Genomic DNA, 13,185 nt, shown 5'->3' on the forward strand with positions numbered 1-13,185 from the left:
CTCCAGCCCATTGCAGGGCAATTGGAAAATTTCTGCAAATGGAGTTTTCAATGCTGTCGCCTGGCAGGCGACTGAGGGAGATCTTCCTCTGGCTCCCCCTCGGCGAGGGGAGAAGCTCTACATGGTTCCTCAAGGAATCAGGCCCGTTGTGCAGCTGACTGCCATCGAGGTAGCGTATTTCGCTCCGACCGTGACGGCCATTAAAACCAACAATTCAAATTGTGGGTTTTTTTTTTTTTTTTTTTCTGCCAGGTCTTGACTTGGGGCTTGAGGAACATGAAGAGCTACCAGCTGGCCACCATTACTTCTCCGAACTTGATCGTGGAATGCGGCGGCGAGATCGCGCAAACGGCCGTCATCAAGAATTTCAAGAAGAACCCCAACTTCCCTGGATCTGTGCTGCTACTCAAAGTGGTACAAACACTTCGCTGTTTATTTTGCCAGTTGGTTTGAAGACCTGGTGCCGATTCGGGGGCTGAAAGAAGCCCCACACTTTAACTGCAAAAACACAGAATTTCCAAATCACATTATCCATCCATCCATCCATCCATCCATTTTTCCCGCTTATCCTCACAAGGGTCGCGGGGAGTGCTGGAGCCTATCCCAGCTGTCAACGGGGCAGGGAGGCGGGGTACACCCCGAACTGGTCGCCAGGGAATCGCAGGGCACATCGAGACAAACACCCAGACTCAGAATCACACCTAGGGACAATTTAGAGTGTCCAATTAATGTTGCATGTATTTGGGATGTGGGAGGAAACCGGAGTGGCTACCCGGAGAAAACCCACGCAGGCACGGGGAAAACATGCAAATTCCACACAGGCTGGACTGGGATCGAACCCGGGTCCATCAGAACTGTGAGGCCAATGCTTTACCAGCTGATACAACGTGCCGCCCTCAAGATGTAGTGTAGTAGCAGTTTACGTCATGTCATTATCCAAGCCACTTATCCTCACAAGGGTTGCGGGACAGCTAGAGCCTCTCCCTGCTAGCTTCGGGCGAAAGGCGGGCTACACCCTGAACTGGTCGCCAGTCTGTCGCAGGGCAGATATCGACAGCATCACTGAGCGGGAATCGATCCCACGCTACCCGCGCCAAAGGCAGGCGTGTGTACCACTGCACCATCAGTGACTCCCACCTGTTTGTGTTTGGATGTTGGCATATTCCGTTCAATAAATTGGACACTCTAAATTGCTCATAGGTGTGCTTGAGAGCGCGGCTGTTTTCTGTCTCGAGCTGCCCTGCGATTGGCCGGCAACCAGTTCAGGGTGCACCCCGCCTCCTGCCCGTCGACAGCTGGGATGGACTCCAGCACTTTTGCGATCCTCGTGAGGACAAGCGGCTCGGGAAATGAATGAACAATATAAAAAGTAACATTTCCTTCATAAAATGTTTTTTTTTTTTTTTTTTTTCAGCTTCTCCCCAAGGAAGAGATGTACACTCCCCCCATTGTCCTCAAGGTCGTCGACCACAGACCCTTCGGGAGGAAACCGGTGGTGGGCCAGTGCACCATCGAGTGTTTGGAGGACTTCCGCTGCGACCCGTACCGGGTCAACAGTCAAGTCTGCATGTCTGCCAGAGGTAGACGCGCTCGCAGCCGTACCCACACACAAGCATACGCACGCACTGCCGCTTATTGGCGGCTTTCTGCGTCCTGTTCACATTTCAGTGGCGATGATGGCTGCCGCTCAGGGGGATGTGGTGATTGACATCGAGGAGACGTCGCCGGTCAGAGTTGAGGTGAATCACGACGCACGTGGCAGCGCATCAAATAACTTTTCGATTAACCATTTCATTCATTTCCACGTTGCAGGTTCAAGCTGACAAGGTGAGTCTCTTTCTGCCCTTTTTTTTTTTTTTTGATGCCAAAAACATTTTTCCCTCCTCTGAACAGTTATTCCCAGTTCCCTTTTGGGGCCGTCCACAATCACGGAATGTGTTGACACTTTGCCTCCATACTCCATATGTAGCCGCTTCAAAAAGGGCGTGTCATATTTGCATATTGTACATATCAATGCACCAACATGACTCCAGCTTCTGGCATCACTCACTAGGCCACACCTCTTAAAGGCACACATCCAACAGACAAATAATAATCTCATTATATTTCGTAAAACCACTTTATTTACGGCAGCGCGGTGGAGCAGGCGGTAAGCGTTGACCTCACAGGTGTGAGGACCCGGGTTCGATCCCAGATTGGCCTGTGTGTCGTTTTCATGTTCTCCGCGTGCCTGCGTGGGTTTTCTCCGGGTAGCCACTCCGGTTTCCTCCCACATCCCAAAAACATGCAACATTCATTGGACACTCTAAATTGCCCCTCGGTGTGTTTGTGAGTCTGATTGGTTGTTTGTCTCGATGTGCCCTGCGATTGGCTGGCAACCAGTTCAGCGTGTACCCGCCTCCTACCCATTGACAGCTGGGATAGGCTTCGGCACTCCCCGCGACCCTCGTGTGGATAAGTGGCGAAGAAAATGGATGGATGGACAGTTTACTGTATTTACCTTCTCTTTTATTACATTTATACTTCTTATATAATGTATAATTATTTTTATGATGGGTCTGGACTGAATTCATGGAATTAGAATTCGCTTCGAAAGGTAAAATTACCTATCCGTCCATTTTCTTAGCCGCTTATCCTCACAAGGGAGTGCCGGAGCCTATCCCAGCTGTCAACGGGCAGGAGGCAGGGGACACCCTGAACCGGTCGCAGGGCACACGGAGACAAAGAGGCGCACTCCCAATCACACCTTTGGGCAATTTAGAGTGTCCAATTAATGTTGCGTGTTTTTGGGATGTGGGAGGAAAGCGGAGTGCCCACCCGGAGCAAAGCCACAGAGGCACGGGGAGAACATGCGAACGCCACACAGGCGGGTCCGGGATTGAACCCCTGTCCTCAGACCTGTGAGGCCAACGCTTACCCGCTGCTCCGCCGTGCCACCAAGGGAAAAATTATAATATATATGATATTTCCAGGTACAGTTATACTGCGTTCGCTCGTGTCCCGGCTCTTCAAATATTCAATTTCCTCTCGTTGGTGCAGGAAGAGGAAGCAGTTGACTGGTGGAGCAAGTTTTACGCCTCGATTGGACAGCAGGAGAAATGTGGGCCTTACCTGAAGAAAGGTTATGACACGTTACAGGTCAGGACGTGATCGCACTCAGACTTCAAACCAAACACGGGCGCGATTCAATGGCAAGCGCTATTTTGTGGTCCCTTGCACACGATACAGAACGGCCAGTGAGCTGGTCGGTTTGACTTTGGACACACAAAAAAAGTTGGACAGGAACACTTTTGAGATTCACAATTCCTCCCATTTGCTGGAATCACTTTCCAGGTTGATAATTGCATTTGGATTCCAGAAGAAAGCGCCAAATACTTTTTCTGTCAGACTGCTTTGGTGCCGAGTTGTGGCATCTTGAGGTATTTACAGATTAAGCCAAGAATAACAGCAAATTGGCAAGTTTTCCGGTGAATAACGGATTCGAATTTGTGAACAAGTGAATTTGCATTTTGATTCTTTTTATTTCAGTTTTTCGGTGCATCAGGGCCCGATTGAACAAATCCAATGGCCACAAAATTCGGGACCCAGTTGAATTATTGCCTCTACAGGTGTACGACCACGAACTGGAGCAAGTGGAACAGTTCCAGGGACTCACCGATTTTTGCAGCACTTTCAAACTCCAGAGAGGAAAGACAGACGGAGAGGAAGACGACCCCTCTGTTGTGGGAGAGTTTAAGGTGAGGAAGTTTTAGGCCGAGTGCCCGCAAAGTTCTGTCGACGGGCAGGAGGCGGGGTACACCCTGAACTGGTTGCCAGCCAATCAAACAGCCGCGTTCACAATCACACCTAGGGCGTCAGGGGCGCGAGGCAGGGGGCTGGACCCAAGTGCGGGACCCCAAGTCGAGGACATGATGTTAGGCGTGGTTTTATTCGAGATCAAGGTCATACACGGTGTAAGCAGTCCGAGAGGGCTGAGGCACAAAATCGCTAACCAAAAGCAGGATCCAGAAACATGAAACGGGGTCTGATAACTGTGAAGCCAAACTTGAAAACATGAAAAACTAGATTGGACTATGATGGCACAGAATCGCTGTGACGAGGATAGGTCAACACTACACTTACTCTCAGTGGTGGAGAATCCAACTGGCAGTGAACGCAATGCACTTACACAAGGCAACGAACTGGCAAAACTCCAAACTTAAATACATGGTCTAATTAGAGTCCACATGGAAAACAGCTATGGCTGGTGACAGGTGTTCGAGGTGACACCGCCCAGAGCAGTGGCCTGGCCACGCCCCTCTTGGCACTGGTCCAGACTTGCTCATGACATTGAGGCAATTTAGTGTCCAATTAATGTTGCATGTTTTTGGGAGTTGGCAGGAAACCGGAGTGCGCACCTGGAGAAAAACCACGCAGGCACGGGGGAGAAAATGCAAAATCCACACAGGCTGGGATCGAACCCAGGTTCTCAGAACTTTGAGGCCAACACTTTGCCAGTGAACGGGATAGACAGTCAAATACAAATCATTAACTTAGGGAAAAAAAAAAATCTTGTTTCTGAAAAATGTTAAAATATGACTTATGGCCAACATAGTACAAAATGAGAACATGCCATGGTCTGCTGTAGGTCACCACTCACGCGCAGACGCTCACACTGAAATTACCGGTAGGGGCCAGCCCAACTCCAGCCCCTGACATCGCTCATTCGACTACACCCCTCAAAAGTACACATTCAAGACAGAAATACTTCAGTATCAAATTTATTTCCTTACATTTTCATTTATTACTGTATTTTTTTTTAAGGTTTTTGTGTGCTAAAGTTCGATTTTTCTTGATTAAAAAGATGACAACTGTGGTGGGTTTCCCGGGTCGGAATGGAATTAATGGTTATTTCCCGTCATGTCAATGGGATTTTGTTGTTGTTGACATACGAAGTTTTGTATTCTTTTGAAGAAAATACAGTTCATCATCGTTCATCGGCGTTGTCTTGTTTGTGGATGCGCAGGGGTCGTTCAAGATCTACCCGCTGCCCGACGACCCCGGCGTGACGGCTCCCCCGCGACAATTCCGAGAACTTCCCGAGAGCGCTCCTCGGGAGTGTCTGGTCAGAATCTATGTGGTGCGCTGTATCGACCTGCAGCCCAAGGACACGAACGGCATGGTAAGTACTGTATGAATATCAGAAGGTACTCATAACGTAGCTAATATTGTTCATCTTCAGTGTGATCCATATGTGAAGATATCACTGGGGAGGAAGACCGTGGATGACAGAGATAACTATCAACCAAACACTCTCAATCCAGAAATTGGAAGGTCATTCAAACGCAAATGTTTTGTACTTTTTAGAGGGGGGCGTTGATATTATCATACTGTACATCCCCCCCCCCCCCCATCTTTGTTTAGGATGTTTGAGCTATCTTGCTTCTTGCCACAAGACAAGGATCTGAAGATCGCGGTGTACGATTACGACTTGCTGAGCCGAGACGAGAAAGTGGGCGAGACCGTCATTGATTTGGAGAACCGACTGCTGTCCCGTTTCAGGTCCTGTTGTGGCCTGCCGCAGACTTATTGTGTGTGAGTATCTTTTTCTTTTCAGTATAGCTACAAATCGCTACATGAGTGTTACTTCGCTTTGTTGTTCTTTCTTTCCCCAGTCAATTAATTTGTTTAAAACGGCATTTTGTTTCTTTTTCTTTATTTTTTTTAACAGTCCTGTATACTTGCTCTGAGATACAAGTTTCTTTAGTCCGTGCTTGTGATTCAGAAATGTCATATCTCAAATGATTTTTTTTTCCCCACTGTAATTATTGGAATGCCATTAATCCACCCCCCCACCCCCACACACACACATACACAATAAAATAAAGAAATGAAAATCTTTGTATTGTCTTTTACAAGATAAAAAACAGTACCCTATGATTCTACTTCATAAAAACTTACAGTCTTGATGATGTGATTTACTACAATGTAAGGACATTTAAAATAGTTTTTGGAAGATTTTTGTTTTTGCTTTAATTGAATGGACATTGTGCTGCTCTTTCTGGTGTGTACGCCTTGGCCACTTGGCATCAGTATAATTCAGATATGCAAATATGCTGTAGTATATGGAGCCGGTCGCAATGCTTCCATACGCCGGAGTAATATTACCAGTCGTTCTATGCAGAGGATAAAGAATATCCGAGTGTTGTTATATTGTCTGTCTCCTGTTTTTGTTCAAAAGTTGTTTGCAATTCGTTCCATTTCTGAAAAGGTTATAACATTGCAAAATAGAGGCAATTTGTCTCTATTTGTGTCTCCCATTATGTGTTTGTATCAAGCTAGCGCTTTGTTCCAAATACACAACTTGTATTTCTTTTCGTTTTAGTGGATATGTCGTTTGATAGAAGAATTTAGCTGAGACTGGCAATTAAAAGCTTGAATCCTCTTTTTTTGAAAAATGTTTGTCCTTAATTGTTGCTTGCAAAATTTGTGGAGACAAGAGCACCTCAAAAGTCCAGACCAAAAAGCAGCCGAACGACGGGCCGTACCTCAAACAATAAGTCGGGTTACTCATACCTCTGGGTGATACTGTAGTTCCTTGACACCAAAATGCCACAAGGTTGTCGTCCCACTACTTGTGTGGTGTAATTAAGGTGTAATTACACGTCCAATACAAAGCTTTATTACCGTGTGACTGTATATGATTTTCTTGCAGTTCTGGAATTAATCAGTGGCGAGACCAGCTGAAACCTTCTCAGATTCTCCAAAATGTGGCCAAGCTTCGGGGTGTTCCTCCCCCACGCTTTGAGGGAGATGGAAGCGCTCTGTTCTTTTCAGGAAAACAATACAGCCTGCAGGATTTTGGTATATTTAGATTTCATGATTAGCAAATCACGTCCTCTATGTGATTTCCGTTTATGCACGCCCGCTTTTATTACTTCTGCGCCCCTTTAACAGAGGCAAACACTCCCACCCACCCCCACCTTGGTCCGGCCAGCGAGAGACTGCCACTGCATGTGCTCAGAGACCAGGGCTTGGTACCCGAACACGTGGAGACCAGGACCCTGTGCAGCTCCCACCAACCCAACTTGTCACAGGTTAAGAAATATTGCTAAATATTCCTCTTTTATAGTGACTTTGTCAACGAAATAGTGGAACACACGTTAAAGGCCTCATCATTAAAATCTCGAGCATCTAAAGCAGAATTGTGAAATTCATTTTCACAGTTTTGGTTTCATCAGAAGGCTCATATGACTGTGAAAGTCATATAACTGTATTATTACACATACCGTATTTTGAATACAACGTTAATGTAAAATTAAAAGTCAAAGAATTTAGTGACCACCACATATAAATAGTAGGGATGCATCTATACCACTTTTTTTCAGCGTAATTACTTTATTACGTATTATTATTACTATTATGTTATTACTTATTATTTATTACTAGTTAATATGAATACAGATACTTTCCAATACAGTTATCGCTTGCAGTTGTCCAAAACAAACATTTCTTCAGCACGACAGATGTTTTACTCAAATACTGTAAAATTTGTTTTAAGTCAACTACTTGTCAGTACTGTATTAAATATTAAACACAGTGGACGATGGGGCTCGACAAATTTGGTGCTTTTTCCTTGTCGCCTGAGTGGATTTCTGCATCATTTTTACACTGCAGAATTTCCAGTCCGCGGTATCACTGTGTAGTATCGGAGCAGTTTATTGAATCTAAATACAAATAGAGATAGCAGCAATATCTGTCATAAATATCTTTGATTTTATATGATGAAAGGATTTCATGAAATAAAATGCCAGTAATGTATGACCGTATGATGAAAATTAATTCACTTGACATTAAGGTACAGTACAACCTCGATTCTCGACCACAATCCGTTCCCGAAGGCAGTGCGAGAAGGGATTTGTTCAAAAAACAAATCGATAGTTCCCATTACAGTCAATGGAAAACGAAATAATGCGTTCCAAGTCTAAAAAAAATTGGCTTTTTCAAGCATTTTTCAACTTTTCCTAATCATGAACTGTGTAGTAGAAATACATGTATAGTTTAAATAATTTTGGAAATATATTTATTTTTTTGCTTAAAATGTATGCTTTAGTAGTACAGTAGGCTCAGCTGGGTGTGCATTGCTGTATCTGTAGCGACTCGGCCCCCAGCCTTGTAAATTTTTTAATTATCAACAAAAGTGCAGAATGACTTTAAACAAACAATAATGAGGGGGGAAAAGCGAAGACAATTTGTTTTTTTTTAATTTTTTTACAAAAAGTAACATACAAAAACATGAAATTGTAACTCGAGTTAACGAAATCTTTGAAACAAAACAGGAGTGCAGAAATGCTGATGGAACACAGCATTATTAAAGTTCGCGAGTAAAAAGCAATGCAAAACTTATCAACTATCAAATTCTGATCTAATTATCCTTCTATCCTTGTTTTAGGCCCCTTGCAAACGATCACAGATCTCGATCTTTCCTCTTTGATAGGGCATGTTTTTTTTTTTCTCCCCCCTTTTGATGGGTCCGTACAACCCTTCCTGTACGCGGACGATAACGAAGTAATTGAGTTTAACATGCCCTTTCCCGTAAACGCAGGGACGGATTCAAATGTGGGTGGACGTCTTTCCCAAGGGCCTCGGTTTGCCGGGGCCTCCGTGTGACATCACTCCGCGGAAAGCCAAAAGGTATGAAATGGTCGTCGCGGCGGATGATATAGTGATGATATAGTAAAAAAAAAATGATCTATTGTGTTGTCTTCGGAACAGGTATTACTTACGTGCCATTGTTTGGAACACAACTGATGTCACTCTGGACGAAACGAGCATCACAGGGGAAAGCATGAGCGATATCTACGTGAAAGGGTATCGTAAACTGTACACACTATAGTGTGTGTGCTCACTATATCCATCCAGCCATTTGCTTAGCCGCTTATCCTCACAAGGGTCGCGGGGAGTGCTGGAGCCTACCCCAGCTGTAACAGTTTAATTTACTGTTTACTGAAGAAGAATAACAATGAGTACACTTATACACTGGACACTCACACGCTGTGCTCCCAGGCACATATCTATCTAGTATCTACATATCTGTCTACATATCTTAAAGGCACATAACTAACATACAGACGCTACAATACTCGGGACATTTTATTAAAAATAAATTGTGTTTAAATATGTTAACAATATATTAAAGACGTTTTTATTTTATTAAATGTGCTTGAAATCTATCTCGCGTAAAGACTGAACATATCCACCCCCGACAAATGTGGTTTCACAGTTATATTATCCATCCATTCATCCATTTTCTTCGCCGCTTATCCTCACAAGGGTCGCAGGGAGTGCCGGAGCCTATCCCAGCTGTCAACGGGCAGGAGGCAGGCTACGCCCTGAACTGGTCGCCAGCCAATCGCGGTGCACATTGAGACAAACATACGCGCTCACAATCACAATCACACCTATGGGCAATTTAGAGTGTCCAATTGATGTTGCATGTTTTTGGGATGTGGGAGGAAACCGGAGTGCCTACCCGGAGAAAACCCACGCAGGCATGGCTAGAACATGCAAACTCCACACAGGTGCGGCCGGGATTGAACCCGGGACCTCAGAACTGTGAGGCCAACGCTTTCCAGTTGCTCCACAGTGCCGCCCACAGTTATATTACCGTATTTTCCGCACTATAAGGCGCACCTAAAAGCCTTTAATTTTCCCAAAAGCCAACGGTCCGCCTTATAATCCGGTGCGCCTTAAATATGGATCAATATTGCGCCTTTAGTGCAGCGCCATCTATTGGATACATAACATAACCCAGCCTGTACAGTAGCGTCTATTCCATGCGCCTTATAATGCGGTGCGCCTTATATTTGAAAAAAAGTTTTAAAATGGGCCATTCATTGAAGGTGCGCCTTATGGTGCGGAAAATACGATAGATACTCACGTGCTATTTTTTTTTTTTTTCTGTCATACTTGAGCGCGCTTCTTTTACTTATTCTGCCGTGTCCCAGATGGATGCCAGGAATGGAGGATGACAAGCAGAAGACAGACGTTCACTACAGATCCCTGGACGGCGACGGAAATTTCAACTGGAGGTTTGTCTTTGCCTTCGACTACCTGCCCGCGGAGCAGCTGTGCGTCGTCTCGAGGAAAGTGAGTGAGAGCGTCCAATCGGAATGGATTGCGGGCATCGGGCGTGAGGCCAAATGTCGAATTACGGTTCCTGTCCTTTCCTAGGAACACTTCTGGAATCTGGACAAGACCGAGTTCAGGACTCCTCCAAAATTAATCATTCAGATATGGGACAATGACAAATTCTCCTTGGATGATTACTTGGGTATGAAAAGATATTTACCGTAATTCCCGGCCTACCGAGCGCACCTGGTTATAAGCCTCACCCAGTACATTTGTAAAGGAAATACCATTTGGTACACACATAAGCCCCACCCGTGTCAAAGCCGCAAGTGCCAACGTTGAAACACGAGATATTTACAAAGAAAGACGGTACACAGAGAGTTTAACGTTAGCGCCGCCGTGCTGACGCTCACGCTAGCGTCGTTGCGCTAACGCTAATGCTAGTTCTACCGCGCTAACAGGGCCGATTAAAGAAAACATTCTGGTAAAAAAAAAAAAAATCACTGAGACACAGCAGTAACACGCTAGCGCAGCGCTAACAGGGCCGGACCGGTACAAGTCACTTCCTCGGCACATATATTCCGCCGGTCTCACGCTTACCTTTTCCGCTTGAGTGCCCCCTTGCGGCCGTTAGAAAAAAAAACCCCACAACAAATTAGGGTTGAAAACGTGTGAAAAAATTTGTGGGTTATAGGCCGGAAATTACGGTACTCAGGAAACATATGCCTGTAAATTTTAGAAACTAAAAGTTTACCGACTGAACTTGTGTCCACATTTGTGTCACAGGCGCAATCGAGCTGGACCTACTCAATCTAATCGCCCCCGCAAAAACCCCCGAAAAGTGCCGACTGAAAATGTTGCCCGGGATGACCAGCTCCAACTCCTCCAAGAAGTCCCTCTTCAGCTCCCTTTTCACCCAAAAGTCAGTCCGAGGCTGGTGGCCGTGCGCCATCGAGCAGGATGGGAAGAAAGTCCTCGGTGTATGTTTGAACCCCCATTTATAATACTCTACTTCTTTTGTCTATGTCAATTATGTTTTACATCTATCCATCTATTTTCCTTATCATCGCATGTCCTCATTAGTGCCGCAGGTGAGCTGGAGACTCTCCCAGCTGACGTTGAGCGAGTACCTATGGACAATTTATAGACTCAACATGCATGTTTTAGGAATGTGGAAGGAAGCTGGAGTACCCGTACGAAAGCCAGGCAAGCACAGGGAAAGCAGGCAAATGCCACAGTCAAGCTGCCACAAGATGGTGCCAAAACACCGCTTTTCCATTAGACAGGCATTTGACCAATGTTCCCTCTAAGCTGCGCAACTGCGCATTTGCGCACTTGTCGGACAGTCTTATCGCAGATGAAAAAAGATCCGGCGCGGTGAACTACAGCATGACGTCTATTTTTTTTTTTTTTTTTTTTTTTTAACACGGCAAGCAACACGCTGCCTCTCACAACGAGCTGCTGCTCGGCCACACCGGGCCAACACACTCTACTTCCTACGTTACCTGACCCCGCCCACCTCCGCTCCTAAAGGGGTACACTCATAATTACAAACACGGCCCACCAGCAGTCTGGGCAACGTAGAGCAAAGAGTTAGACATGCTGCTTACGTTTACTCTTGATAATAATGGTAAAAGAAATGCTGTTGCTTTAATGGATGACGGAGTATGTCAATAATGGAAAAAAAAAAGTGGTGAAACTGGACGAGATTTTCTCTTTTTTTGAGTAAAAAGGTCTGGTCTGACGCCAAAGTAGAAAGTGCAGGATGAGATGGTGCATAATGTTAAAGTGTATTTGTATACGAGCAATTACATATTCAATTTTCCACAATCTCATCTTCAAGTGATCTCTTTTACAGGGGAAAGTAGAGATGACGTTGGAAATAGTGGAGGAGAAGGAGAGGGATGAGCGACCTGCCGGAAAAGGCAGAGAAGAGCCGAACATGAACCCGAAACTGGAGCCCCCAAAGTGACTATCCTTTCAAATATGCGTTATTTTCTCACGTTTTCTTGACCATGCCTAATTATCATCTCTCACCGGCAGCCGTCCCGACACATCCTTCTTCTGGTTTACGAACCCTTGCAAGACCATGAGGTTCATCATATGGCGAAGATTCCGACTGCTTTTTATCATCGGGATCCTGCTGACGCTGGTCTCATTGTTCTTCGGGATCCTTTTATTCTCCCTCCCTGTAAGTTCCCACATTTTAGGTAGCTTCTCCATTTCCTGCCTCATCCATAAAAAAAAAAAAAAACTGTAAAATTCATAATCTGAAATCGACAATGGTAACAAAATTGCACGGAAAACGATCGTCACTTAAGTTTTTAAAAAATCATGTTACATTTATCTGTGCAGAACTATATCTCCATGAAGATTGTGAAGCCCTCCTCCTAGTTACATCATGCTGCAAAATCATCAAGATAATTCTCCTTCAAACAACATGCAGTGACTTAGTAAACCACATCACAGCAGTTTGTATTTGTTGCCAATTTCAAAGTGTGTTTTTTTTTTTTAATAAATTGTACATACAGTTGATCTTATCAATTGAGTCTCAAAGTTGTCTATGAAATTAATATCAGTTGTTTAACGTGTTTATGTATCTTTTTAATTCTAGCTTAGCATTTTTCCTTTTAAAATATTGCATCCGACGGATGTAAAATGTAATTTTATTGACTTAGGATCAGTCAATTAATTTGAAAGTTACCGGAAAGCCTTTAGTGGTATATAACGTGACGTCATCAGTTGAGCCCCTACTACGCCGATTTGCGGTTTCCGGTCCCTTTCAGCTCTTACGACAGATAAAACTCATTTGCGGCTCGGTCGCTATGATACTAAGACCTGACTCCGCCTCTTCTTCTCAGTAAACCTGCGTTGATTGGCCATGCTTCTTCTTGTCGTCAAGCGATAGCGGCTGTCGCGCCGTCATGTCAATAAAGGAGATTTTGTGGATGTGTGTGCAGTATTTTAAACGTCATACGATGTGGTTTTACATTGTAGCAATCGGAAGAAAAAAAAAATAACTGCATAATGGAGCGAACCAAGAAATGACAACCTTGGAGGGACATGCTTGTAAGA

The 13,185-nt window shown here is 44.7% G+C and overlaps 2 protein-coding genes across 2 annotated transcripts in view; both read left to right on the top strand.

Moving 5' to 3' along the window:
- The window catches only part of myofl (myoferlin like), a 37,236-nt gene extending 24,629 nt beyond the window's left edge, over positions 1 to 12,607 (top strand). The window contains exons 34-53 of the mRNA XM_061838020.1: positions 68 to 169; positions 253 to 414; positions 1,415 to 1,580; positions 1,669 to 1,739; positions 1,813 to 1,827; positions 3,040 to 3,138; positions 3,609 to 3,737; positions 5,006 to 5,161; positions 5,222 to 5,313; positions 5,404 to 5,574; positions 6,695 to 6,843; positions 6,937 to 7,076; positions 8,585 to 8,673; positions 8,755 to 8,850; positions 9,987 to 10,128; positions 10,213 to 10,312; positions 10,897 to 11,090; positions 11,969 to 12,078; positions 12,154 to 12,301; positions 12,466 to 12,607. Of these exons, the coding sequence (XP_061694004.1) occupies positions 68 to 169; positions 253 to 414; positions 1,415 to 1,580; positions 1,669 to 1,739; positions 1,813 to 1,827; positions 3,040 to 3,138; positions 3,609 to 3,737; positions 5,006 to 5,161; positions 5,222 to 5,313; positions 5,404 to 5,574; positions 6,695 to 6,843; positions 6,937 to 7,076; positions 8,585 to 8,673; positions 8,755 to 8,850; positions 9,987 to 10,128; positions 10,213 to 10,312; positions 10,897 to 11,090; positions 11,969 to 12,078; positions 12,154 to 12,301; positions 12,466 to 12,504 (2,370 nt within the window). The 3' untranslated portion in view covers positions 12,505 to 12,607. The remainder of the gene's footprint in view (positions 1 to 67; positions 170 to 252; positions 415 to 1,414; positions 1,581 to 1,668; positions 1,740 to 1,812; positions 1,828 to 3,039; positions 3,139 to 3,608; positions 3,738 to 5,005; positions 5,162 to 5,221; positions 5,314 to 5,403; positions 5,575 to 6,694; positions 6,844 to 6,936; positions 7,077 to 8,584; positions 8,674 to 8,754; positions 8,851 to 9,986; positions 10,129 to 10,212; positions 10,313 to 10,896; positions 11,091 to 11,968; positions 12,079 to 12,153; positions 12,302 to 12,465) is intronic.
- A 494-nt stretch (positions 12,608 to 13,101) lies between these two features.
- parga (poly (ADP-ribose) glycohydrolase a) overlaps positions 13,102 to 13,185 on the top strand; it is a 33,182-nt gene continuing 33,098 nt past the window's right edge. Inside the window, exon 1 of the mRNA XM_061838023.1 lies at positions 13,102 to 13,179. The gene's annotated coding sequence lies outside the window, so the exon portion shown is untranslated. The remainder of the gene's footprint in view (positions 13,180 to 13,185) is intronic.

Source organism: Syngnathoides biaculeatus, chromosome 12, assembly GCF_019802595.1.
Source record: "Syngnathoides biaculeatus isolate LvHL_M chromosome 12, ASM1980259v1, whole genome shotgun sequence".
In the NCBI taxonomy this organism is placed as follows: domain Eukaryota; kingdom Metazoa; phylum Chordata; class Actinopteri; order Syngnathiformes; family Syngnathidae; genus Syngnathoides; species Syngnathoides biaculeatus.